Below are 26,647 nucleotides of genomic sequence, written 5' to 3' on the forward strand. Positions count from 1 at the left end.
TCATGAGCACATTAAGTGAAATTGTGCCTTTATTATTTCCCTGCAATTGCATCAGCTCAGGGAGCTGATTTTTTTTGTTTTTGTGTAGAAACACAAAAACTGTTTTCTTTCTTCAAAAGTACAGGGTTAGCTTAAGTTCTACTTTTATCTAAGGTGAGTGTTACACTACAGATGAGACTAAAGGGTTCTTCGCTTCCGTGTTTCCTTCTGTGCAATCACTTCCACGTGTGTCAACATTTCCAATGCCATCTGTCAAGGTAAACTAAGCAAATAAGGAAGAAAAAAAACAACAATAATTACATTGAGAAAAAGTAGCTACATATATAAACAAAGCTGCGATTTGATGGAACGTTGTGTGTTTGTGAGGGCTGTGGTTCCGAGTCAGTGTGTGAACGACACCTACACATCTGTCTTGACATTCTAATCACCAGCCGGACGAAGCGGAACTAGATTGTCTTGACTCCGATGTTGCAGGGTCATTGAAGGCTTTCGGGGAATATGGGTTCGAAAAAGCGAGGGAGAGCTGAAAGTCGGAATGGCGGCTACTGATGTATTAATGAAAGGCTGGAGGAGGAGCGTAGTTCTGGTTCGGGAGGGACTTGCAGCCTCAGTAACGGTGGGTCTGGTGGGAGTAATGGGAGCTCTGCTGGGACGATGACGAGTATCCCATGGTGCCCTGGGGCTGAGTGGAACCTTGGACGCCGCTTTGGTAACCGAGGCGGGAGCCAGTGAGCTGACGGAGGGACAGAAGGGAGAAAACACGTCCGTGAGCATCTCAAACGATGCAATATTGAGCAAATTGCTAGTGCTAATCATTAGTAATTTCACTATTTTCATGATCAGGTTTTGGTAAGAGAGCCATGGTTAGACTGAAAAAATACAGTACCGCCCTCTTATTAATAATTGTGAATTTGAGTTCATATGCATGGCTAGGATATGTGTATGGTAAAAAAAAGGGATTGTCAATTAGGATATTTGATATACAATAGCAATTATCACAAGCAATGCACAGGCTATTTGAAAGAGTAAAGGCTATATTTAGAAATTAAAAATCAGTCAAGTCAGGTTAAATGCTTCAGTAATTTAGAAATAGTATCACATTTAGTCAACTCTACTGTGGGAACATACACTAAATATAACATATGATACTAAATTCAAAAACAATTCTTGTTGGTGGATTCATTCCTTGTTGGTTCGGGTCTCTTTTATGGGAATTATATATATCAGCCAATGAGCTCCTTCTACAGATGACTCCCACTAACCTGGTACTCTGACTGTAGCACCCCAGTGCCTGAGGAGGCCCCAGAGGGTCCGATCCGAGGTTTCTTGTTGTGGGGCCCCTGGTCCTGGCCATGTTGCAAACCCCCGCCGGTGGCGGCCCCCGTTGCCCCTGCGTTGCCATTGGTTTGGGCCAAGTTCTGCTGGGAGGGGGCCTGCTGGGTGGCTGTCTGTTGAAGGGTCTGGGCCTGAGTCTGACCCGTTGTCTGCTGGTGCTGCTGGATCTGGTTCTGGGAACGGACAAATATGGAGACCGATAACATGCACGCCAAAAGTGATGGAGTGGGAGACAGCAAAATCTGATTGTGAAACCAAAGAAAATCAACCGTGTTGGAAATCAGATCGCTTGTAATAGTTCTGTTTTTCTTTTTTTTGTTTTGTCTGCTCGCTCTAGTTTTATCGCTCAGCTTTTTTTTTTCTGCTTTGCGACCGAGATGACTGAAATGCAATCTAACGTTATTACTATTATCTAAACGGCACTATCCAACCATGAGGAAAGGAATATCTGCGTGTCCTTGGCATACCTTGATAGACCCTCATCTGTTCTACGTCACACTTGCGGGTGTATCACAGGGCACATACGGGACTCAGGAAGTCAGCTCAATCATACCTTCAGTATAGTAAGAAAAATAAATAAACAAGCAGATGCTCATTAACAGCGCCTCACTCTGGGACCCTAACCCAAACGAAGGCTGGAAAACCAGAATTCAATTTTCCAAGATTTGAGTCCTACAGGAGCAGAGTACCGAATTATAACCTTATCGCGTAATAGAAACCTCTGAACACACACACACACACACACACACACACACACACAAATAAAGCAAAAGCACCGGTTTGCTCGTTTGAACAAAACATGATGGTACTCATTATCTGTTCATGTGTGTGTTTGTGATAGTCATGGAGGCCTATTGTTTATTAGAGAAATGTTTTCCCTTTCACAGGGTCAGCAGGAAAAACATATTTAAAAGAAGAGAGAAAATCAGTTTAAGTCTATGCTATACCCTGAATAATCTGTTCTCACTAGGAATATGTAGCCGTTGTATCCATCCATGCTCTCGCCCCACTCCTTTTGCCTCGTCAGTCTAACGGCTAAAAATGTCCTAAATATCGACGCCACTGGTATTGACATTTTTAGGTGTGTAAAATATGTTGCTTCTAAACTGCCAGCTACTGCAAGTGATACAATGATTATTAACGTATACCTCATTAAACCCCACTTAAAAATTGCTATCCGTTTGTGTGAGCTAACGTGGCTTCAGTGTTAACTAGTAATTATTGGATGATGTTTATAAATTACTAAATAGCCAAACTGTAGACATCAATGTGTTAACAATATTTGGCATGGTCAAACTTGCCCGTCCGATTCATTAATGTAATCATGTTTTAGTTCCAAAGCTTTGTACATGTGATGGAACAGCTCACTAGACAGAGAGCAACTTCAAATAATATGTGTTTGTGTTCTATAAGTGTATAGCATGTCTGATTATCACATGTTTAATTGTCGCTTAGTATCCAAGGGTGTAGTAACGTTCCTAAAAAGTAACTGTGATATAGAATCTCACTTCATCACCACTTCTCTTTCCCTGCCTCTCGCCAGGTCACATAGCTATTTATTACACAATTATTTCTGATTAAAGGAGAGGGAGAGATACTATTGATTAAAATGAACCACCGTTGTACTGTAACATGTGGAATAAACACATCCAAGGGTCGCAGGACGCTCAGGTTCCTCCCAACCACCCTGGTTTAACCGCTAAAAGAACCACTTAGCCGACACTTAATCCTGCAAATTTGAGTCCGAAAGTTCCGATCCCTCCTCCCTTACGAATCCACATAGAACCTCTTCAATCCACCCTCTGCTCGCCTCCCATCTCGACAACAGAGTACGTCCCAAACGAAACCATATATAACATTTGTTTGAGAAATGTGATTCGTTTTTGCCAGCGCTGTATGAATTACCTTTTCTGTTTTCTCCTCAGACTCGTCTTCGTTCAGGAACTCTCGTTTTGGGTACGGGATCTGACACCCGGCAAACACACTAGAGTCAATCGCGGAGAATCAGGGATTTAGCGTAGTGTTTTACACTCCTACGTTCTAAGCAGATTCCTAAATTCCTAAACACATTTTTAACCCAAAATCACACACTGAATCAACTCAGTAGAAAAGCTGTAAAGGTTTACTGAGGCTCACTCGGTGGTTGGTAATGGCTCCTCCAGGAAGTACGGGTCCTGCAGCGAATGCTCTGATGTGATTCTTTTGGTGGGGTCCATGGTGAGGAGTTTCTGGAGCTGAAGGTAGAGAAGAAGAAGAAGAAGAAGAAGAAAACAGCAGACCATTTTCACTCGGAGGGTGCACACATTTTTTGGTTCAACTCAAAGCGAGTTAAACGGCTCACTACCCCAAATTTTTTGTTTTGTTTAGCAACGCCACGGGATCGTGCAATCCTTTTTTTTTTTTATGGGAGACTGCTAAAATAAACTCCACAATAAACATCTGCACTGATCGCCGCAGTGAGGATGCCGTACAGCCTGGATTAGTATTAATAAAGCAAACACATGTTAACAAGGGAAATAAATAGAACCAGAAAGGTACATTTATGATTCTGGGATATTCATAATAAAATGATTTGAATTAAAATAAAATGTTTGTGGAGCTGTGAGATCTTTATGTTATTATGTCATTACTCTGCAGTGAGCATAGTGTCGAAAGCAGTTAAAAAAATAAAGGTCCAAATGTATGATTTAACAAGGTTTCTGCCTGTATGTTTACCCTGTTGGATTGGAGGCATCCCTCGATTACACAGAGCCACCTAATATGCAAACAATAGTTCCAGACTCACATTTTTTTAGATGTGGTCAGGTGACGAGTTTGTGCTTACCAACAGAAAAACCTTGCTCTCTGGTTTGACTTTATGCTTCTCCATGTATTTGATTAAGCTGCTGGTTGCATACCTGGTAGATGAGAAACATAACAATGCATAAAAGAAACTACCCCCCAAAAGAACATTATTTCGTATTTAATTTGTCAGATCTTCACAGCATCTGCTCACGTTGTCCTCCTGAAGTCTTTCTGCAGTGTTGGGTACTCCGGCATCTTCCGAATGTCGTCCCAGTCCTTATCTGGGAAACACAGACGCACATACGGCCAAGCTCATTGCTCCCACAAACTATATCTAATCACCCCTTTTTGTTTTGTAGGTAGACTGTGCAAAACAAAAAAGGCGCTAACAGAACGTTTTGCAAATACAGTGTGAGGAGCTGTTAAGCTTATGTTATGTTAAGGCCCGACGCTTGATTTTCTGGTGCTAAGAGACGGCTAATGATGTCCCAGTCTAAGCTGGGAGTAGTCTTGTCACTAAGCCCTGACCACGTAGTGTGTGCAGGTCACACCCAGCGCCTAAAGTCATAATATATTATAACAGCTTGATAACTACACACTGTCAGTAACATAGAATTAAAGACACACACTGTGTTTTTGCTATGCAAGCATACGTTTATTGCTCCACTCCATTGACAAAGAGTAGTAGTCTTCCACTACATCGATCAGTGAGGCTGTTTTTATTGTTGTTTAATTCTCAGGCAATTCGAATGAGAGGAATAAAGGGGCTGCCCTTGGAAGCTTCTTTGTGGACCTTTAGACCACTGATAGAGCAACGTTTGCAACCTCTTCGCAAATGTTTGGAAGTGTGGAAATGTACTCAACACGTCTGTTAGACCTCTAAGAATCAAAAATGATTTAAACACCGATTCCAAAGATAACTTCCAAGAACCTCCGCAGGGAACCTAACACCCGACCAAGTTGTTTGAATTTCACGGCTTTGTCTTTAATGCACTTAGATGTGTATGTGACGTATATAAACCATATACCCTACATTCATAATCAAATGATACTAGTGTGAAAAGCAGGGCGATGCCAGCGGTTGGGGCTGGTCCGGTGTTTGGCTGTGCTCGTGTGAGTTGTGTGCACACCTGCCGGGAATCCCATGACACTGAATATCCGGTCCAGCTGGTCGTGATGGAAGGGATTGCTGGTTTTGATATCTTCCTGGCGACAGTGAAAGATGGGTTCGGATGTGAGCAGCTCCGCAAAGATGCAGCCAATGGCCCAAATATCTGGCGCGTGTACACACAGACACACACAAACACACAGATGCAACTTAGTCTGGGTTATCTTGAGCTACAGCTCACAGTCCTCCTGGAATGTGTGAGATAGTTACAGGTTTTATTTCTAAGTTTTATTGTCATTTCATTACAGACATGTACAAGAGTTAGGAGCAGTTTTGAATATTTGCTGAACCTGTAAATTCATTTATCTACTGTTTTTAGTTGAAATGTGCAAAAGTAAAACTCACTTGTCTTTCGGTTATAAATCAAAGTGAGAAACATATTTTCTGGCACTTGGTTTTTGACATCACACCAATACATTACAATTGGATGAGATGTCAATTAATCTAATTGAACTATGAATGTTTAGGATCATTTGACAGGGGAACTGCCGCCAATTTTTCTATGTACTAATATAGTTTACATTTTAGTCTTTTTCATTTATTTTTTATTTTTTTATATTTAGTCCAAAAGATGACTCCTTAATCCCCAAACTATGTATTAAGTATGAAATGTGGAGCTGCTACTAAGTATTTCACCGTTCCAGGAGAATGGGTCGGAACCCATGGATGTATTTCTTTTAAAGTAGCCAAATAAAATGTAAAAAATGTAATTAGTTTTTCTTCACAGTCCAACAAATATGTACATAACCCATAACTAGGACAGTTACCCACCCATCGTGGACATGCTCTCACATCCGAGCACACTCTTTGTGTAGCGTTACTTTTTCTCTGCAAACGACAATTTCCTTTATGACATTGGTGATGGGGAGAATATTAGCATTATATGAGTCTTTTAAACGTTTTTGTTCCCTGGACACAAACCGGTGAGAGCCATTAAAGAGGAGTTCCACGGGATACATCTGAATAAATGACATCATAGGTTCAATACCATTTTACCAGTTTTTACTGCGGATATTGTTCTTGTGATTAAACATGATCATGGGTGTGTATTTCAAGCCTGTGTGTAGTACAAGAGAGTGTAAAAAATGGGAATAGTAAAATTAGTCAAACGTATGGATTATGATTAGTGTGTACATTAAATATCAACTGAACTTTAGCGTTGACAAGGGGCAGCAGTTTCCTCCCATGCCGTTTCTCTGTTTTTTGCTGCAGTAGCGGTGTTGCTTTTGTTTCTAGTTATGGTGTCGGAGCCATATTAATTTGGTATTATTTCATTTAATTTTGCTCTGTGCCACTAGGGGGCTGTATGTGCTTTGTGGCTCAGCCGACCTCGGATCAGCCCAGGTGGGCCATTTAACCTGCAGGAATCCCAGACACGGGTGTTGCTGATTTGGGAAGCAAACAGTCTTCGACTGTGCCAAGTATGATGACCGATTGTGGTTGTCGCCATGGTAAATCGTACCATCGTGGCTCCATTGATGCTGTCTTTATGCTGTGGTGGTGCACGCGCTCAACTCTGAGTCAACCTACACCGATGATGATTGAACCAACTCTAAACAGCTGTTCTGAAACCAAAAACTCTGAGTTTCCCCATCTCAGGGTAAATCAGGGTCAATTTAGGGTTTGACTCAGTTTGTTAAATCTCCTACTTGAAATGGACCCCCTGGTCTGCGATTGAGTCCCTACTGTGAGAAAGCTTAACAACTTCAGTGAATATGTGTATATGTGTATATTTTCAATAATATACATGCAGTAAACAAAGTTGAAATAAAGCTCATCAGGGAATAAAAAAGTATGAAAAATCAAGTCTTCAATTCATTGTCCATGTAGCAAAACTAGACTCTCCACTACTCTGGTTTCACAATATGGGTTAGGGAGTATGTGTTTACATATTTCCTCAGCTGTGGATATAACAAATGGCATTCTCAGCATTCTTCATCGATAAAAGAGAAGATCTGTGCTATGGATTCTAACTCTGGATGGCAAAGAAGCGTCACTTTGTTTAAAACGTTGGACAATTCCTTTTTATATCCAACCTCTGTCTCTTTTACACCTCCCACACGTTCAGAGATAATCACAAACACACACCCACGTGCACAGCCTTGTCCCGTGTTTCCAGGAGAGACAAATATAGATGCCCAAACACACCTGCTAAGTACCAATGGAAACCATAGATCACATGGGCTGGCCCCGAGGGAATGTGTGTTCCTATTGGGCTGCTAAGATGGCCAGTTCTCACCCGATTTGACTCACCGATAGCCTTGGTGTAGTGCCGGGCCCCCAACAGCAGCTCGGGGGCCCTGTACCAGAACGTCACCACTACGGGGTCCAGGTCCGCCAGCGGCTTGAGGGGAGAGTTGAAGAGCCTGGCAAAACCCATGTCGGCTGCGTGAGGAGCGTGGAGAAGGAGGAAGTCAGCGTGGAAAACAAGGGAGCTCCCCCCTCGGGGGGGTGCGCCTTCTGCTCCGAGAGCCCCGAGCCCAGGTACTATCTCAGTGTTACTAAGCACTCAAGGCAGCATAAACCACATCAAAATGTGAAAAACAACTGTGACAGTGAAAGCGCTCTCTTCAATTGGAAAACCATTTAAAGCGCTTAATCATTTCATGTGACTCAAATTCCTTGATCTTTAATCAGAGTTTGCTTCTAGCAGTTTGTAGAACACGTCCCCTGTTTTTAAGAATGTGTTCTTGTCCTCCAGGAAGTCACGGCACAGAGTGAGTTAATCTAAAAGTCAAAATAACAAAGAATAGGAACTCTAATAGTTCAACTACAATGTGTAAAATATCCAATATAATACTGTGTGAGCTTGTATTGGCACTGAAATAATAGTAGTACCTTGATGTGCGTGAGATTCATGAATGAAACCCCCAGCGTTGCAGCGTTACACTTTAATCAGTCCCGTGGCCCGCTGGCTTATGCAACAGGATCCGAGCTCCCTGTGACCTGAGCCAGCGGGTTGAACTCTGCAGCCACTGGACGGCCCAAACAGGTAAAACGCCTCACTGATCCACCGTTAACCTGGAGACCGCCAAGGTCCCCCATGGAGATGTTTCTTACCGATTTTAACTCGTCCCTGCTCTGGACCTTCCCCCATCACCAGGATATTGGCTGGTTTCTGCAGCGGAGAAAGGGAGTAAAAGTGTTAGATACTGCACATGTCATACTTCTGCACAATCCAATGGAACCAGTTTAAGTCAAGTCTGATGCTGCTGGTAACTGACCAGCACAACAACAAAAAAGACACTCATCCTGTCCAACACAATTGACAGGACCTGCACATTAGCTTGTCATGTCAAGTCAGATATCAGCATTTTTTACCACTGAAAGGCTTCACAGTTAACTTTATCGGTTCATCGTTACAGATCTCAGGTTCTCAATAAGGTTAGAAAGAAACACCATGGTCATGAATATACTAATTTAACGTCATTTGGACTTTGCATGAGGAGGAGGAGCCGGGTTCGTGTCGCTAAATACCCAACTGGGATCAGCTTTGTACCGCGACCACCGACCAGCGGAGGAAGCGACCACCGCAACCTGCCGTCCTGAAAAAAAGGATCCTTGCACCGACCACTTTACGCACCCGGCTCACTCCGATTTGTGCCATCTGCAGGTGCATCACAGAGAAAACCAATAGGGTGTCCGAATGATGAATGTTTATACTTCTCATTCAACCACAATCAAATTCACTCAATCCGGATGGCGCGATTTATCAGGTTATGATTTTTGTGTGTTTTTGAACAATGACAAGCCGGAAAACAAGCCAAAATGAAATATGAGTAACAAGGCTATTTTTAAAATGTAAGGAGTAGTTATTATTTGCATGAAAAGTAAAAAGCTGTCTGAAAAATAAATCTACTTAAGTAAAGTAACAAATTATTTGTACAATATTCTCTCCTGTTCGAGAAAGCACTTTAGTAACAGAGATCTCATTTTGTTCATATGTGGAAACTGCGCTAAAATCCACCTGATTCAGAGTATGAATGAATGAGAAGATAAAAGCATGCTGTGTCATTGGCTGGGCTGCTGTCAAAGAAACTCGAAAAAAACTTGCTCCTGACCAGGTTAGGTTCACCTAAGGCTCAGTTACCAGAGCAACTGACCCTGAGGTTGAGTTACCTCGCTTTCTGAAACATAAAACCCAGAGTTTCCCTCATCTCAGGGTTTAACAAACTCTGAGTTTCCACCAAACCCGCTTCTTCAAACGGATCCCCGACGTGTTCGGATTCAGTATTTTCTTGTCGGGCAGTTGGCTCTATGGCGATAATGCGTACGTGAACCCTCTGGCGAGGCAATCTTCAGACCTGCCTTGCAAACATGCCTCGTTGCTATGGACATTGTGGCTATGATGAGCCTCTATTATTCACGCCCGCTACGTGACACGCCGTGAATGAAAAGAAAACAAAAGCAGACAACTCTCAAGGGGCCCAAGGAGTTCAGGCTCACTACCTCCTCTTTCATATTCTAGACAGGCCTAACTGAATTAATAATGCATATTTTAAATAAATAAAAACAGCTGTGCTCCTGCCGCTCATGAGCCGAGCTGAAAATGATCCAGGTATCTCAGTAAGCCACGTACGAGGAGCAGGGACCTGATATCATCTTATTGGTTCATTATGCACAATGATAACACCAGCTTCAGCATCCTTTCTGTGCTGCTACAGTGTGACCGTGTGGGACAGGTAGGTGAGCGTACAGTACTGTACGTTTAGTACATTTAGTTTGTTCTGGACTTAGAGCAACCCGACGGCATTTGTCGGTCCTCTCGGCTGAAAAGCTTTCCGTTTTGACCCGCAGAGCTGCTAAGTCGGCGTCTTGACTCAACTAGCCGTGCCGAGCGTTGGGCATGCCACATTTACTAGTTACATAATTCCTGTGGGGGTGGGTAGCGGTGGGGGTGGGGTCACAAGGAAAAAGGAGCTGAGGGTGGGAGGGCTACGCAGTGGTGCAACGCAAAGCACATGCTTGGTACCTGCGGCGCAGAGAACTGCACACCAGCGCGAACACGCTGTTACGTAATAGCTGGAGCAGTTGAACCCAGGGGGGGGGGGGCGGGGGGATGAGCTGGGGGGGCCACCTCTTCCCACAGCTCGGGCAGAGAGACAGCAGCAGATTACATTTCCTCCTTCATGCTCCTCCTCTCATGCAGCGGGAAAAACGTTTTGAACAAGTCACCGTTTCTCTCAGTAAATATATTTCCAAAGGAGATATTGACATGAAATGTTCACCAGATGGTTGGTAACAGCCCAAGTAATACAGACATCCAAAGACGTTCAGAAATAAAGATATGTGTAATAATGTGAAATGACACAGGGAAAAAGTATTGAACACATGAAGAAAGGGAGGTGCAAAAAGGTCTGGAAAGACAAGACAACAGCTGAAAACTATCAGTAATTAAAGAGCAATCCAGACCCTTGTCAGTGCAAATTAATATCAGCTGGTTCAGTCCCAGCTGATGGCCTACAAAAAGGTCTCATTGCAGAGGTGGGTAAAAGCAAAGAGGAGTCTCAAGACCTTCGCAACCTAATTGTTAGGAGAGCAAAATTCAACTGTTTGGATGCCATAATTCATACCATGTTTGGAGGAGAAATGACACTGTACATGACCCTAAAAACAACATACCAACAGTGAAGTTTGGAGGTGAGAACATCATGGTGTGGAGCTGCTTTTCAGCAGATGGTACTGGAAAAGGATGGCAAGGATGAATGGGCAAATTTACAGAGACATTCTTGACAGAAATCTGCTGCCATCCACCAGGATGATGAAGACAAAGAAGAATTTAGGGAGCTCTTTGGACACAATGGCAGGAAGCCCTTGCAATATGACGGCAAAATAATAGCACTAACTGCAATAACGTTGGAACAAAGTCAGACAAGTGTCTGACCATGAAAAATTCCATCCGCCCACAATGAAAAATAGTTATAAGGGGCCAGAAGAGTTGGTGTTCAGATAAGATGTGGTGTTGTGAAGGAGAGGGGGCTTCCCACTAAGAGTAAGACTCTGTTCTGCACTGCACGGAGACGCTACTAGCTCAGTAGAAAAGGGGGTATCTCACCTTTTGAAGTTCTTTTTAGGTTTTGACCTTTCTTGAAAAGGCCTTGGAATCCTTTTGTCACTTGTCCCATTTTTATTAGTTTATCATTGAAAGTTAAGATGTGTGCGTGTTGTCTATATTTTCATGTTGCATTAACTCTTTGACAGTGTGTTTCAGTCGCATAGAACAATTGTTGTTCGGTTCCGTTGCACTCTCCTATAACGATAGAAAACACAATGTCGACAAACAAAATTGAATATGGCGAGGGCCAAAATAATGGATAAAAGGATGAAAGCTAACAAAACAGCAAAAAAAAAACTAATTGTACCAACCAATTTTTTTGTGGCCTTCTATTGTCCATATGGCTAACATGAAAAAGGATTCAATCATTCAAATTCATCTAAACCGTGTGACGGACTGTTCTCCGAGGGGGGGGTGGACGCGGCCCGCTTGTTCGACATACTGTATGTAACCTAGACAAATAACATGGACAGCTCAATATAATAAAATCTATGGTTTGAATACACGTATTCTGCCCCATGCTGGTGGAGATTACTCTGCGATCTCCTTAAACTGTCGAGTGTAGTCACCTACTGCGGCCAACACATCCCGTCAGACCAGGATTGTTTATTCATATCTCCTCGTGTTACCCTGGTAACCGCTGTCATTGCAGACGGTTGCGTCGATTCTTACTGTGAAAATCTACCTACTTCCGGGTTTAGCGGCTACGCGTCGTATTTTCATTTTATGGGAAAAACCACAAAAAGAAAAAAATGGAGTAAAAAGTTGTTGGTTGTATGGTTTTTTTTTACGGTAAAAAGGGACGATGATAAGGTACCCGGACCTGCCTCTCACCTGTCTTGAACACTCCTGTTTTCAAATTCCACCTTTCGTTTAGCTATTTTTTGGGGAAAGGGATAGTTGAAAGTTGACACAAGTGGTATGTAATACAGACTGTGAGGCGTCACACGGAGAGTGCATTGTGGCATTTGTAGTATTATGGTGATATGTGCAATATACCAGCGGGCCAGCTCTAGTAGTAAATAGATTTGATCATGCGGGCCAAAGATAATTCATTTAACGGGCCGGATGTGGCCCGCGGGCCTTGAGTTTGACACATGTGCTCTAGTGTCTCAAGAGGACGCTGTGATCAAAACATCAGACCACCTCAGATCCTGGTTACATTAGGCCCGACCAGCCAAACACACCTGGATCATTAAGGGTGTCGGGTTTCCGCATACGCAGCCACCCTCTTCCACCAATGCTATATACCTAGGGAAAACACTGCTGTTGTATGGCTCTACTCCGTTAAGTTAATGTATTTAAAACACAAATGATCCTTGCTTAAATTAAAAACAAACATTGAAAGGTGCTCAATTTAAAATGGAGAGCTCCTCCACACATGACTCTTAGGTGGGAGATGCTTGCACGACAAGGTCTTCTACTTTTATAATTACTTCATATTTTTAGAAGAAATGACCAAACAAAATAACAGGAAAACATGCCTGATGTTTCCATTCATATCTCTACCAAAGGTCATCTCAACTAGCTTAAATCAACACAACAAAAATGTGACTTTTGTTTTCCTGCCCGTCTGCGATTGAAACAGAAACTTTGAAGACACACAATGAGAGGCCATCTGTTCCGGCTGCAGCCTGACTGAGCCGCACAGAATGGAGTCTCCCTCCGAGCAAAGCACGGTGGGAAACCGAGGTGCAGAGAATCTCACAGGAACGAGCAGTTTAAATGCTAGACAAAAATCAGACAAAACATAGATAATAGCACACGCCAGCCAGACAAAACAAACCCCCTGAAATGACAGGCTCTGCTGGTTGGACTGCAGAGATTAACGTTTAGTTAGCTTTTCAGTCACTATCACAGTTAGAGATATTATCAGAAGGAACTGTAGTACGAGTACTTGCAGATTCAATTAAAATGTTATTTAACCTAATAAAGAAACTTTCATCCTTTAAAACAGTGATTCTCAACTGGTGGGTCGCAGACCCGTTTTTAATGGGTCCCGGGGCCTTTGCATGGGAAAATAAAAATTCGAATAAAAAAAAAAAAAAATCACAAAAAAATTCATCCTGTGATTTTATTTTGAAGGGACTTTTTTAATGCAGCGGAGTGTCGTTATTTTTGCTGGCTCGTCCGTCCATTCTGATATGGGGGAGACTTTGAGTTTTTAGGATAATTGAATATCCTGAATATAAAATATAAAATTCAGCTTATGAACTTGATTTTGAATAGATTTGAGAAGTTGAGAATGTTCCTCGATTTGAGTCGAGGCTTGTCATTAAGGGGTGATGGTGGGTCCTGGAGCCAGACCAGTTGAGAACCACTGCTTTAAAATGGTTACGCAATCCAGATTTTTTTCCTTCTCGTGTGATGACGCCACACGTGGCTGCAATGAGACAAACATTTGTGTGTCTCTGACGTTAACGGTATCCCTTTCAGAAACGGCTCCGGGACGGGGTGCAGTGTGTGCTGTGGGCTTGTGGGTATGTGATGGTAAACTAGAGCAGTGAAGCTAATATGGCAGCTCACCAAGTCCCTGTGGAGCACCCAGTTGGCATGGAGATAATGGATCCCATCCAGAATCTGATACAGAAGAGACTTCACCATCCCTCTGGGCAGCTGTGTGGGCTTCTTGTTACCCTTGGAGGCACGGTGGAACTTGATGATGTGCTACGAGGGCAGTGGTGCATGTCATATATCACTGTATGGCCACAACATTCACAGGGAAAACAGCCTCTCCACACATGCTTTTGCCTGTTGTTTATGTTTATTGTAATTCTAATGCAACAGATGAAATCAGTTTTTATTTTGGAAATGTAAGGTTCCAGCGTCTACACACCAGCAATGGTGGCGTGCGGCACAGCGACTCACCCATAGGTCGTGCTCGGCATAATCGAAGAGGAGCCAAACCTTTCTGTCGCTGTGGGACAGGAACACTTTCTGCAGGGCGATCACGTTTGGATGTTTCAGTTCTCGTAACAGCTGGAAAAAAAAAACAACACAACGTGGAATCGTCCATAAAACAAGACGATGTATGGGTGATGACATGTGAATTCAATGCCAGCTCCTTGTGTAAGCACAGCAGATGAGTAATACTCATGGTTAGATTTTCTGATACAGCATAAAAGGCAGATCTTAGGCTGCTCATTTACACAGGAACGACAATTCATGTCCCTTGCTACCGAATAATACAACCTAATTCTACATTGTGAAAATTCAAATCTGTTAAAATTAGAACGAGGAGTGATTTTTTTTTTATAAAAGCTGTTAGCGGCCGGTGCTCTAAATGCAATCAGTCATAAAAATGATAACCAAAAAATCGGCGTTCGGACGCTGTTGGAAAAAAGAAAAACGGGACAAAGTGCAAATTCCTCCGGTATTCAGTGTTTAGCCTTAGTTGAGGTTAGTGCCAAGTTTAAGCCAAATGGGCAAACTCCACATGACGCTTTCCTATACAAATCAAATTTTTCCGTGATAAAGATGAAATCAAAACTTGGAATAATGAACTGTGAACTTATATTTCTCAATCGTGGAGACTCTTTATTCAGCCTTTAAACAATCCCTGTGAAGAAAGGAGTCAGGTTTAAAAAATAATGAAACTCAAGTTGAAAAGGCTTAATAGCCTGTGAACAATTTGTTTTCAGCGTTTCCATTGTCCAGGAAACAGGAATTTGGTTCCCATTGGCGGCGAGGAATGTGAGAAAACTCCGGCTAAGCATTGTTTGCCTAAAGTTTAAGAGCAAGGTCAGAGTGAACAGGGGGCTGTGAACAAGGACGTTCATTTAAATAAAGACTAAACATGACTTTTTACTTTAGTCTATGTTGTTATTAGATTACCGCTAATAAAGAATAATAATAATAATACGTTAAAAAAAAAACATTATGTTGAACCCATGCATTGTATTTCACATTTTAATGAAGTAGGACATACTGAGGGTATGCAGGCCGTTTTATTTGAGTTCTGGATGTGGAAATGAGGTTTGTGTAACTACAACAGCACATTGTGATGATGAGGGCACTGCTTTTAACCCGAGGGCAGCAATTCTGGAGTTATGGCCCAAAAAAAATTTTTCGCAATGTCGTGGCAACCAGCTCATCCTTGAGTCCAGGTGAACGCTTGGACAAATGGTAAATTTCCTCCGGAGATATCGTTTTGTTACAAACACCATCGATAAGCCACTTTTATTTACACGTTTCTTTATTCCGCGGGCTGCAGCTTTCTGCTGATCATTTTCTTGGCTGATCGATTATTACTCATTTTGTCAATACAATGTCAGAAAACCATTTAAAAAGGCCCACGCAATTTCTCTGAGCCCAAAGCGACGGTTCAAAACAAAGAGGATATTGCATATTTGTCTGCAGTCTTCCCTTGTGGAGACTAAATAACTATCGCCGTGAAAAGTGATGCATTTATACCTGCGGTGCGTCAGAATCAATGCTGCGCTGTCCCTCTGCACAGGCCCCTATGCTTTGTTGAACTCATTAAACCTGCAGGTGTCGAGGAATATTTGTTTTGCACTTGCAGAGCGTAAAAATTAGCTAAAGCAAGAAGCAAGCTAACGGTAGATCACATGTGTCAAACTCATAATTCGTGAATGAATTATCTTTGGCCCGCATGATCAAATATATTTACTATTAGAGCTGGCCCGCCGGTATATCGCACGCATCACCGTAATACTACAAATCCCACAATGCACTCTGTGTGTCGTGCATTCGCGGGCCTGTGAAAGCGCGCCTCGGGATGAGTTGACGGGATGTGTTAGCAGCAGCAGCAGCAGTTGACTACACTCGCTGCTCTTGGCTCTGATATGTATGGTCCGCGTGTTGTTTTGCTTCAGTGAGCAGAGCAGAGACAGTTTAAGGAGATCGCAGAGTAAACGGTCCGCCACTGGAGCGCATACGTACTGACGTCAGCGAAGCCAGCGACCCACCCCCCGTCAGCCGTTCGCGCCGATCGTCAGTGGCCCGCGTTCGGTCGAAGTCGGCAGTATCTGGCCCGAACCTGAAATGAGTTTGACACCCCTGCGGTAGATGGTCAATGCTCGCTTAGCTAAACATGTTTACTCACCAATCAGGGCGGGTTTTAAGATGCCTGATAAAATTTGACGTTGGTTGAGCCAGAATCTTTTGTTGCAATGGCGCACTATGGGGGCTAAGAAGCGTGAAAACGCAAATGGCCCTCTCCAGAGCCAGTGTTCAGTTTGTCCATTCTGGGCCACTGTAGAAACAGGGAACTTGGTCAACTATTTGGATATCAATGGCTCACTCTAAGTCAACGGAAACACAAATAGCGTGATTACACAGAAAAGAACATGTAAGTGCTGCACACTGATCTGACGCATCACCGTATGATAAAAACATGTACTTATCTCCACAGTAAACAAACGTTCCCAAAGACTTACACAATTAATGTTTAATGTCTGCAACCCAATGGTTTAATATCAAACAATAAGTCCGGGGGGAAAGCGCCACGGCCAGCACTAATCACACGTCTGTAATCCGGCCTGAGCCACGTGGAGCCAGGTGGCCTGTGGGAAAACCTTCCATGTACACACAATATTAGGACTCGCTTTGATGCGCCGGTTAGCTTAAGGCCAGCTAGTGCGGAGGTTTGAGGGCGGACTTCGGCGCCATATTGATCCGTTTGAATTTCAAAAGACAAAGAAAAAAGGTTTATTCTGTCGGAGCACAGCCAACTCAGGTATTTTGCTTCCAGACAAAAATAAATATCCAAAAAAAACACGAGCAACTTAAAAGCAACCCTAAGGAGATAACAAGCTCTTAATCAAACCCCCCAAAAAAACGTTACGAGCCTTCGTCCTTACTGCGAGTTCCTTCTTCTTCCAATCCTTGTTTCCTCCTCATTCTTTCCTTCCCTCCTTCTCCCCGTCCCACCCTTAAGTCCTACTGTAGATGAAGACAATTTTGCCTCAGGGGGCATCAACCAAATATCTCTTTTTTTTTTCTGGAACCAAAGCCTCTCTCCACTGCGCACTGGTAAATTGTTCGCAGTCAGAAAATGAGACAAGAATGGAGATGAGGGACGACGTCTACGATTATGTTTCAATGCAGAGAAGAAAACAATAAAAGTTAATAAAAAGATTAGTTGTCTTCAGACCAGTGGGTTCCCGAGACAGCATTTTGCTGCCAATGCCAACTGCTTTAGATTCAACCATTGGGACGTCCTTCCCAAACTACTATTATCACCCCCCCCCCCCCCCCCCACACCCTCCTGTAACCCATGGTTCGTCTGTATGCTTCATGGACAAATCGGAAGCACAAGCCTGTAGTTACACGTATTTATCTGCAATGACAGCGATAGCAGATTCAGTCGTGTTTTTTAATTGTACATTTAAGCAGGTTGTCATTTGTCGGGAGTCTTAATCAAACAATTAGCCTGTAATCTGTGGAAACCAGCAATACTTCTCCACCAAGCTATTGCACAGGGAAGCCAGGAAACACATGCTGCCTTTTTGGAAGGGTTGGAAAAAAAATGAAGTCAGGACTGCAATTTCATGTTTTTAGCCAATACTACTGAGGGAGCGATTGCACACTCGCATGGAAATAGGCCACCATAAACGCAGGGACAATTCGTATCTGCCTGCGTAGAAGAGAGGAAGAAAGGGAATCATTTATGGCCGGGGTACATTTTTGCCACACAAAAGCCATTGTATGGGGAAAACAAGAGTAATTTCATGGGAGTAATGAAAGCCATGAACAATGTGTCAATTCAAGGGGGTCAAACGTAATGGAGTGAACAGATGTGGGAAACAGAAGGTGGGTGAATAGGCTTTACACAATAATAACTACCACATTTTATTGAAACAATGTTATGAAGTGATCTTTAACATTGTTGAGTTGGGGGTTAGCTTGTTTCTTAAGTTGGCTGCCTGATTGTGATTCAAGAGGACAAGCAGCACGGCTTTCGGACAGCAGCCAACTGAAACCTTTTTGTTTTCTCCATCCTTGAGTCATTTCGGTTCCTTGAGAGCCTCTGGTTTATGGGACACTACAAACATGCAACAGGTCATGTTACCAACTGGAGTAGCAGCACCATTAGCTGAACGCTTTTATGTGAACTTATTTTGTTTCATATTATCAACATTCTTTATTCAATATGAGTATGGATTACTGACAATTAGTAGGAAGACTGGAGCATAAGTAGACTAGCACAGGTATTTTACATTAAGCATTGCACAAGCTAGCAAGTCCAAGGCCACCTTGCTGTAGTTGTTCTCACACCAATTAGGGACTATTACTGGTGTTTAGGTGCACTCACTTCCAAGACTTACCATACCTAATTTCTGACCTATCGTAATCCGTTCTTTTTCTAACTTGTCAGGTGGGTGACAACAACGTGATCCTAACGCGTAGACCCATTTGGTCTTAAGAAAAAATCCCGTACCTGGACTCCCTCCATCTATAAGACCCCACCCTAATGGAATCTATAGACAGGCCGGCTGACCTCCTTCTCATAATGTGTTGTAACATATGTTTGTAATCCTCATGTGATTTTAAACACCCAAAAATAGAGTTGAAGGTATGCCTCACTACCCACTAGTCTCAGAAGCAACGTAGGCCTTTGAATGCATTGTGACCACCATCTATTCATCCATCCATATTCATAACGCTCAATGGACAACTTTGCAAACAAACCTTCTCTATAAAGGGCACACCTGCCTTAAGTGTGCCTTATATTTCTGCAATCCTTGCAACATAGACAATGAAATACCCCAAAAAAGCCCCTGGCCATTTCTTGCTGCGAAGAAGAATCGCAGGCTAACCAACCTCCCTCCACCCATTTCCATTCTACTGCATGTGGCATGCCAGTTGCTGAATTGCACAATCTGCTAAACGAAGTGAGGTGGCGGTTTGGGAGGCACAAAGAGTCCTTTGTCCTGCTTGGCAAGAAGTTCTTTTTTCGAGCTAAACTCATTTCTGGTGGCTGTAATGTTCAGGCAGACGAGGTAGGTGAGGCATGCTCCGCTAGATAACAATGATGGGAGGGACCACCTTGGACCTGTAATCCTTAACCTCATGCACAGTACATGTGCATCAAAGATACATGTTGTTGCATGTCTGGCAGAAAGTTATGGATGAATTTACTTTTAGGCCCATGACTGCATCTACATTTTATGGTCTTAAAGGGGAACTCCGCCAACATAAAGAACTCCAATATATTATTTCCATGGCCTGGTTGGATATATATTTGAGAACATGACCTACTTACTCGAAAAGCTAAAAAGAGTGCTTTTTAATACTGATGGGAGGGTTTATTTCTGTGCGATTTAATTCATTAATTGTTGTAATTATAAGTACAAAAGCAAAACCCTTTTGTCTCTATTTGGAAGTTGCTTTACATACTAAATTAATTAATTAATAAGAGCAGGTTCCTATGGTATGCATGCAGTGTCATAACTCTAATTATTATTATGATGATTCATAATGGTATGTTCTAAACAATAGAATAATGTTCTAAAATAGGTACAAGAATGTTGTTGAAATCCCCACCCTGTACAGTGATGTATTTATGACACTGCGTACTTATGAATAATTACAACCGTGGGTTTTCATATGGAAATAACATTAAACAGCTCCTGTCCTACAAGGCAGCTGCGCTCCGATGCTGGGTTACTTGTGGTTCCTAGAGTTTTAAAAAGTAGGATGGGGGCCAGAGCCTTCAGTTATCAAGCTCCTCTCTTGTGGAACCAGCTTCCACTTTCAGTCCGGGGGGCAGACTCGGTCAGTTCATTTAAGATAAAGCTTAAAACGTTCCTCTTTGATATTGCTTATAGTTAGGGCTGGCTCAACTTTCAATTATTTGTATCATTTCTGTCAGAGGATTTGAATGTATTGTACATCTTTTACATGTTTATTCTGTACACATGACATCCGTTGCAGTCTGTCCATCCCGGGAGAGGGATCCCTCCTCTGACGTTCTCCCTAATTCTTCTTCCCTTTTTTCCCCATTGAAGGGTTTTTTCATATTTTGGGGAGTTTTTCCTGTGCCGATGTGAGGGTTTCAGGACAGAGGATGTTGCATGTGTACAGACTGTAAAGCCCTCTGAGGCAAATTTGCGCTTTTGGGCCATACAAAATAAATGAATTGAATTGAATTAGTCCATCCACAGTGACAAATGAATATCAATTTGTGTTTTATATTGATTTTACACTTTTGTTTGTTCTGCTCAAGCCACAATTTTCTTTTTAAATTATATTTCTGGTAATACACAAGTTGGAACTCTGAGATAAATAGCATAAATAGGACTAGTTTTACAGTTGTTTGCACTTGTACACAAGTGACCAAGAGAATGTAGCTCTCGCTTGTGTTGCATGTGACACTGTTTATTGAGGACTTCTGAAACTATTACTTCTTATTTGCATTTGTTCACGAAACAGTGCTCTATAAAAGAATCTTACCCGGATTCTAAGATTTTACTTTACAGTAAAAGTAAAACCACAACTGTCACCACGTTCATCTGACACTGTTGTCGGGGAAGTAGACAAAGGAGATCTACATAATAGTTCATCTGCTTTGCTACCGTAGCTTTTTCTTAAAGAAAATACTTTTCAAACACAGGGTCAACATCTGCGCTCACTACACTGTTGCTTCACATGCGACTGGCTTTGTCTCTGACCTTTGTCCCCTTTTCTACTGTCGCACTGGAAATTCAGGAATGTGCCTTTGCACGTGTGCTCCTGGTATACTTTACCCACTGCCAATAACTTTGCCAAGCCTACCATTGTGTTATCAGGGGAAAAACTGAATGATCTGCAGACAGACACTGGTTTACAGTGGAGGAAATCCGGCTGCAAACTTGTAAAAAAAAATAAGCTTGAACATGTCAAATCCCTGACTCACTAAACAAAAAAAAAGAAAACGAAAAACATGCTCTTCCATCCGCTGAATTCACACACTTTGGTTGAAGGACGACTCGAGTTAAAATAAGTCTTGTCTCTAAAAAAAAAGAAAAAAAAAGAAGAGGAACTGCAAAGATAAGAGATCTTATTAGCTTGCTCAATGTGAAACTAAGAAATCGTAGCTCAGGGTCAGAGAGAATGCTGCGCTGCGGGGTTTGCTGAGGACTACAGGGTGTGTTTGCACCATTTGCTGCAGGTGAACACGTTACACTGGAAACCAGAGGCCATTACGTAATGGCCCGCCGGCGTGTCAATGGGAGCCACATTCTTTCTGCAGGCTACAGTAGCTGAGGACTGAGTCGTCAAACAACCCCTCCCCCACGCCCCAAAAAACGCTAGCTGTAAACATGTGAAAGTCTGACACATGGTTCATAGTAACAACTTGCGTTTGGTTGCTACGTTTTCTTTTTTACGCAACAACATGCACACAGAAACTGTTTTTTTAATGAAGCCCCTTTCATGCATGGAACATTGTTGTCTTCCAATTATGTTTTTTGTCATTCAAAATAAGGCAGATGTAAAATGTTCTTTAATGTTTTCTCTGTGTGTGAGTCCCCCGGCCAAAATGCACGGGACAGGTTCGGAGTACTTTGCTAGGCTATCAGTTACGGCACGGCCTGCTTACCTTTAGGACATTTAGAGAAATATTGAGTGTGTCTTTCTGTTCATTCACCGGCTCAATGCATCCCGATCTAAGCATCCGCCATGGGCAGTCAATGGAGGGTAGAGCTTTTCAAGATATGCAGCGCTGTTTTATGATCAAATACAAATGAAAGAAGTACTGGGATCAGAGGTCCCAAAAAAACAAAGAAGCCTGCATCCAGGTGTTATTAGCCTAGCGTAGCATCCAAAACTGCATGGATTTGGAAACAGCTAGACTGCACTTGTAAAATACATGTACAAAAAGCTGTAAATTAGTCATTCTATGCTATTCGTCTTTGTTGAACTTGCATTACCAGAAAAATAATTTTAAAAGAAAATTGTCATTTAGCTGAAGCGTTTATCCAAAGCGACTTACAAGAAGTGCATTTCAACCATAAGTGAAATGAAAAAAGTGACAATCACAATAGTGAAAACCACAATTTGACATCATTTAAATGTCATACTGTGTGTGGATTGAAAAAAATATTGTACTGTAGGAGTGAGCTCTCAGCCCTTTTATTTTCCATAATAATCAAATGTCTACAATATTTTAATTATAGATTTTAAGGAGGGAACCAGTACTATGATGGCTTTCGGGTTGGCTAACAAAAAGACATCATCCCTAAAGAACTTCAGGAGACAAAAGGTGTTAATTATGGGTTGTTGTGTGTAGAATGTCGAGGAAAATAATGATTTTAATCCATTTTGGAATTAAGCTGTAACATAACAAAATGTGGAAAAAGTGAAGCGCTGTGAATACTTTCCGGATGCAGTGTATTGTGCAAACTGTTTTAAAAATCTTAATGTTATAAACTCTGATCTTACATATATAACTTGAATAAGAGAAGAAAAAAAACAGTTGTGACTTACAGCGACTTCCCTACAGGCAGACATGGATATTCCGGTGCCTTCTATTTGTTTCAGTGCGTACTCCTTTTCATCTTTCCTGTAGGGATGAAAAGAAAAAACAGGAGTAACCATAATGGAGGTCGCACAGATTTTGATTTTAAGCATCAAGTTCAAGTAGTTTATGCTCATTGTGTGTACTTTGTAATGCCTCTTTAGGCAGAACACATAAATCCAACTTCAAGAGCCTCGACGACACATATTCAATGTGTGTACACAAGGAATCTGCTTTCTCCACTAATCAACTATAAAATTCTCATTAAACTGTCAGAAAATATTGATCACAATTTTGTAAATTCCACGACAATTTCTTCAGATTGCATGAAGTCTCAAAACAAGAGTCTAAATCCACAAGATGGTTTGCATTATATAAAACAAAATGTGTATTTTCGGTATTTAGTGCCAATTAAATCATTATTCGACAGCAGTCTGCTGCCAGAGAATTAACAGCATCGTCACGTAAAAAAACATTATTGATTATCAAAAGATTTACAAATTGAATTAATATGTATGTAATAATATATGTGTTACATACAGATTATGCAGACTGCTTTTGTAAAAAAAAAAAAGGGCTAAACGACCAATCACAGCACTCCTTTCTAACAGACTACGGCTGGATTCAAATAGTCAAAATAAATACCTCCCAAAGCCTATTCGTAACTACTTTTTTCTTGACCACTCAGGAAAACGTCACTGGGTCTATGAAAGAAGGTTTGGAGAACTCATGAGGAAATAGGAAAAGACGGTGAATCCCACTCCACTTTTACTAAAACTCCGTAGAGATACAAAGCGAAGGGAGGCACATGTTAGTGAAGATTTCGAAATTGCCGCCGCAAAGAACTGTGGGACAGAATTATTATCTCCTTTCGTAAAGGATGGTCCAGAGGTTCCTATGCTAAAGGAGCGTGAAGCTTCTGGTCTTAGCATTTAGATGATTGAAACAGTTCTTATCGCGGTGGCCACTCGCACTTCCCGGGCATTTCACTCAATAAAGGAACCTTCCTAAGCAGACCACAGTGTTCCAAATAACTTGGTGCCAATTAAATCATTGTTCGACAGCAGTCTGCTGCCAGAGAATTAACAGCATCGTCACGTAAAGAACATTATTGATTATCCAAATAATTTGGAACACTGGTCTGCGGATGCACAGCTGACTGGCATCGCAAACCTAGAAATGAGCAGCACTGTTTGAACAAAGTTAGGAGCCATTCATTCTGCATTGTAAATGCTGCATTTGAATGTAAAGCTTATAATCAATCATTATTTCCTACTATACCAGTTCTCAAAATGTCCTTACGGTCTTTTACAGGGCTCTATTTTCTCAGTAGTCTTTGGTTTAATGCAATCAAACAATTGTCTGCAGAGAGGGTGATCGGCTGCAATCTGCCATCCCTCCAAGACTTGTTTGCTTCCAGGACTCTTAGGCTCTTATAGCCGACACCACTTTCCCCAGAATGTTTGAGTCCCTTCCTTCTAGGAGGAGGCTTACATCCCCGAGACATTTGCACAGTGGTTTCTCACCATTGAAATATTTGTACACATATGCGCCGTACTTACTGCACCAGTCACCGAGACAAATTCATGTATGCATAACATACATGGCATTAAATGGCTTCTGCAAACATCTCCAAACGTTTAGACTTATTTGATGTATTAACCCTTGAGAGACTCATTGATATGAGCCTGGATTGTCATTTAAGAAATAATTAAGAAATAGGATGTTTATTTGTTGCATTGTCAGATTTTTTTAGATGACATCAACTCTCCTAATAAGAGTGCACACAGGTTCTTATCTGTTTATCGGCCTGGCTCCAACACAGGCGCAATGATTGCATGCTTATGAATACACTTGGCCTACTTCTTTTAAAACACGGACAATACATCTTCACATCTTGTCTACGGCACGCTTCTCTTCCCCCAGTCATCTGGGACCTCCGGGCCAACGTTACATGTTACTCCTTGGTGTGAAGCCGAGAACGTTGTAAACTTGTTAAGTTTACAAGTAATGTGCCATCCCTCCCGTGTCTTTAGTTACGGCCTTACAGTTGTATAGTTTCATTCGTCAAGGACAAAAACTACCAAAATATTACATTTAAAATTAAGCAGGCAGATCTCTTTTTATATGAACTGGTCTAGAGATGCAAAGAAGCACAAAGAAGTAAAGCACTGCAACAGCTGTCACTTTATTATATTGGCCAGATCTGGCCAATACCTGACTTCAGCAATAATGAGAATAAAGGCACAGAAACCAATCTAGAATGTGCGATTAATGCATCCCTTTTTTTTTAACTATCAGTGTTTTAAAAAGGAACAAGACATAAGCAATCCATGCACTATTTTGGTCTAATTCGGTATTAATCACATGTCATAAAGTAAAGCGTCACTGTTTAAGCACTATTGTCTATTATTAACTTACCATCATCAACTGGGTGTCTGCCAACTGTGCGGATGTAGAAACAATTAAGTGAGTCCATCTTTCGCTGCTGGTATTTACGTGGTAATCTTTCGTACATTGCGGGGCAAATCGATAGGTTTTAACTGGAAGTGTGAAAAAATGTTGGTCAGGGCACATAGTTATCAACGGTGGCTCGTCCCATAAACAGATGCTGCAATGTGCCCTTCGGATTCAACTACCACTGCGCTAAATATATTAAAGGGTAAAGACCACACTTGTCAATTATATAAAGTAATGCTGCACCGCTGCTTTACTGGTGTGTTTATGCCGTGGGTGGGGGGGGGGGGAGGAGGAAGGAGAAAAGGAGGCGGGAGAGGGGGGGGGGGGGGGCGTTTGCGAGTGAGTGCGTAACATGAAAACAAAAACACAGCGACACACGGGGTTATCGCTCCGGTGAGGTCCAAATAACGCGGAGCCACGGTGCGCGGTGCGCTCCCCGTGAGCACAAACAGCAACGTTCGCGGTTGTCTTACCCGTCTCTTCGCTTGGCTTTATAAACGTGCCCGTAGGTGCCTCGACCCACTTTGCAACCTTCATATTCGAACAGATCTTCCACCTTCTCTCTCTCGGCCGCCAGCTTTGTTTTGAAGTCGTAATCCATTTCGATCCATAAATACGTCTTAATTTGACCAATAAAATAAATTATTAATTATAACGTGCATTAATTTTTAAAATAAATCTGGTCGTTTTATTCCCCCACCATTTCCTTGTTTGGGATTTTGGTCTGCTCCGGTTAATGTTTCACTGCCTCGTTGACGTTTCTAATTGGCGTGCTGGGGTTGCTGGGAAAGGTAGTTTTTTTTGGCCCTTCCCGCAATTCAGCAGCCCTTCTAGCGGGGAAGTAGGAAACTACAGCCCGCTCTCCCGCTGCGGTTTGTTGAGTTTTGCGTATTCACGAACAGTGGATTTCACACAAACAGGACTGTTGAAAGTAAATACTTTATACTGTTTATACATATTTAAAAAATCCATAAACTAACTGTAGCGTAATTGTGTATTAGTGAAAACAACTCACGTTGTGTATTTGTTGACATCAACATGGATTACAAAAATTACATGAATGGATTGAGGTTGTGCTGCCATACATGGCAGCAATGTAGTATGTCAATAACCAGAACACGTCACAGAAGTACATGTTTACATAAGAATGTGCCCAAGCACATTGGCGCTTTAAATTATAGTGCTGTATTTAATGTAGTAAATCGGTGACATAGCCTTGTGTTTTCAAAACCGTGTCTTAAACAAACATCTATAACGTTTATGCATAGCAAATGCTCTTCTTAGAAGTATTATGGCATGGCGAATATATTTTCACAAAAACATTCATATGTAAACAATAAATAGAACCCCGAGTGAGGCAACCGCTGTCCCTGCAATGAGTGAC

General features: G+C 42.0%; 1 protein-coding gene across 5 annotated transcripts; it reads right to left on the bottom strand.

Moving 5' to 3' along the window:
* Window positions 1-26,029, bottom strand: cdk19 (cyclin dependent kinase 19). 5 transcript variants are annotated; one of them, XM_037449953.2, is made up of 14 exons: window positions 25,737-25,795; window positions 25,225-25,346; window positions 22,773-22,848; window positions 14,211-14,321; window positions 13,869-14,009; window positions 8,348-8,405; window positions 7,541-7,672; window positions 5,250-5,393; window positions 4,331-4,400; window positions 4,160-4,232; window positions 3,472-3,569; window positions 3,241-3,319; window positions 1,263-1,508; window positions 1-733 (listed from the first exon to the last, which is right to left on the bottom strand). In XM_037449953.2, the coding sequence occupies exons 3-14, from the start codon at window positions 22,794-22,796 to the stop codon at window positions 608-610; spliced, it is 1,302 nt and encodes a 433-aa protein (XP_037305850.2). In that variant the 5' UTR covers window positions 22,797-22,848; window positions 25,225-25,346; window positions 25,737-25,795; the 3' UTR covers window positions 1-607. The 5 variants fall into 5 exon arrangements, with proteins under 5 accessions (XP_037305850.2, XP_037305846.2, XP_037305849.2 ...); XM_037449949.2 differs by lacking the exon at window positions 25,225-25,346 and having other exon boundaries at window positions 25,737-26,029; XM_037449952.2 differs by lacking the exon at window positions 25,737-25,795 and having other exon boundaries at window positions 25,225-25,524.
* Between the last annotated feature and the right edge of the window lie 618 nt (window positions 26,030-26,647).

The sequence above is a fragment of the Pungitius pungitius genome, chromosome 20, assembly GCF_949316345.1.
Source record: "Pungitius pungitius chromosome 20, fPunPun2.1, whole genome shotgun sequence".
Lineage (NCBI taxonomy): Eukaryota > Metazoa > Chordata > Actinopteri > Perciformes > Gasterosteidae > Pungitius > Pungitius pungitius.

Coding starts and splice junctions, on each gene's coding strand:
- cdk19 (XM_037449949.2), bottom strand. CDS start 25,864: ATGGATTACGACTTCAAAACAAAGCTGGCGGCCGAGAGAGAGAAGGTG. Junction 8,406..13,868: donor GGGTGCTCCACAGGGACTTG/GTGAGCTGCCAT, acceptor TCTCCGCTGCAG/AAACCAGCCAATATCCTGGT. Junction 3,570..4,159: donor AGAGCAAGGTTTTTCTGTTG/GTAAGCACAAAC, acceptor CTCTACCTTCAG/CTCCAGAAACTCCTCACCAT.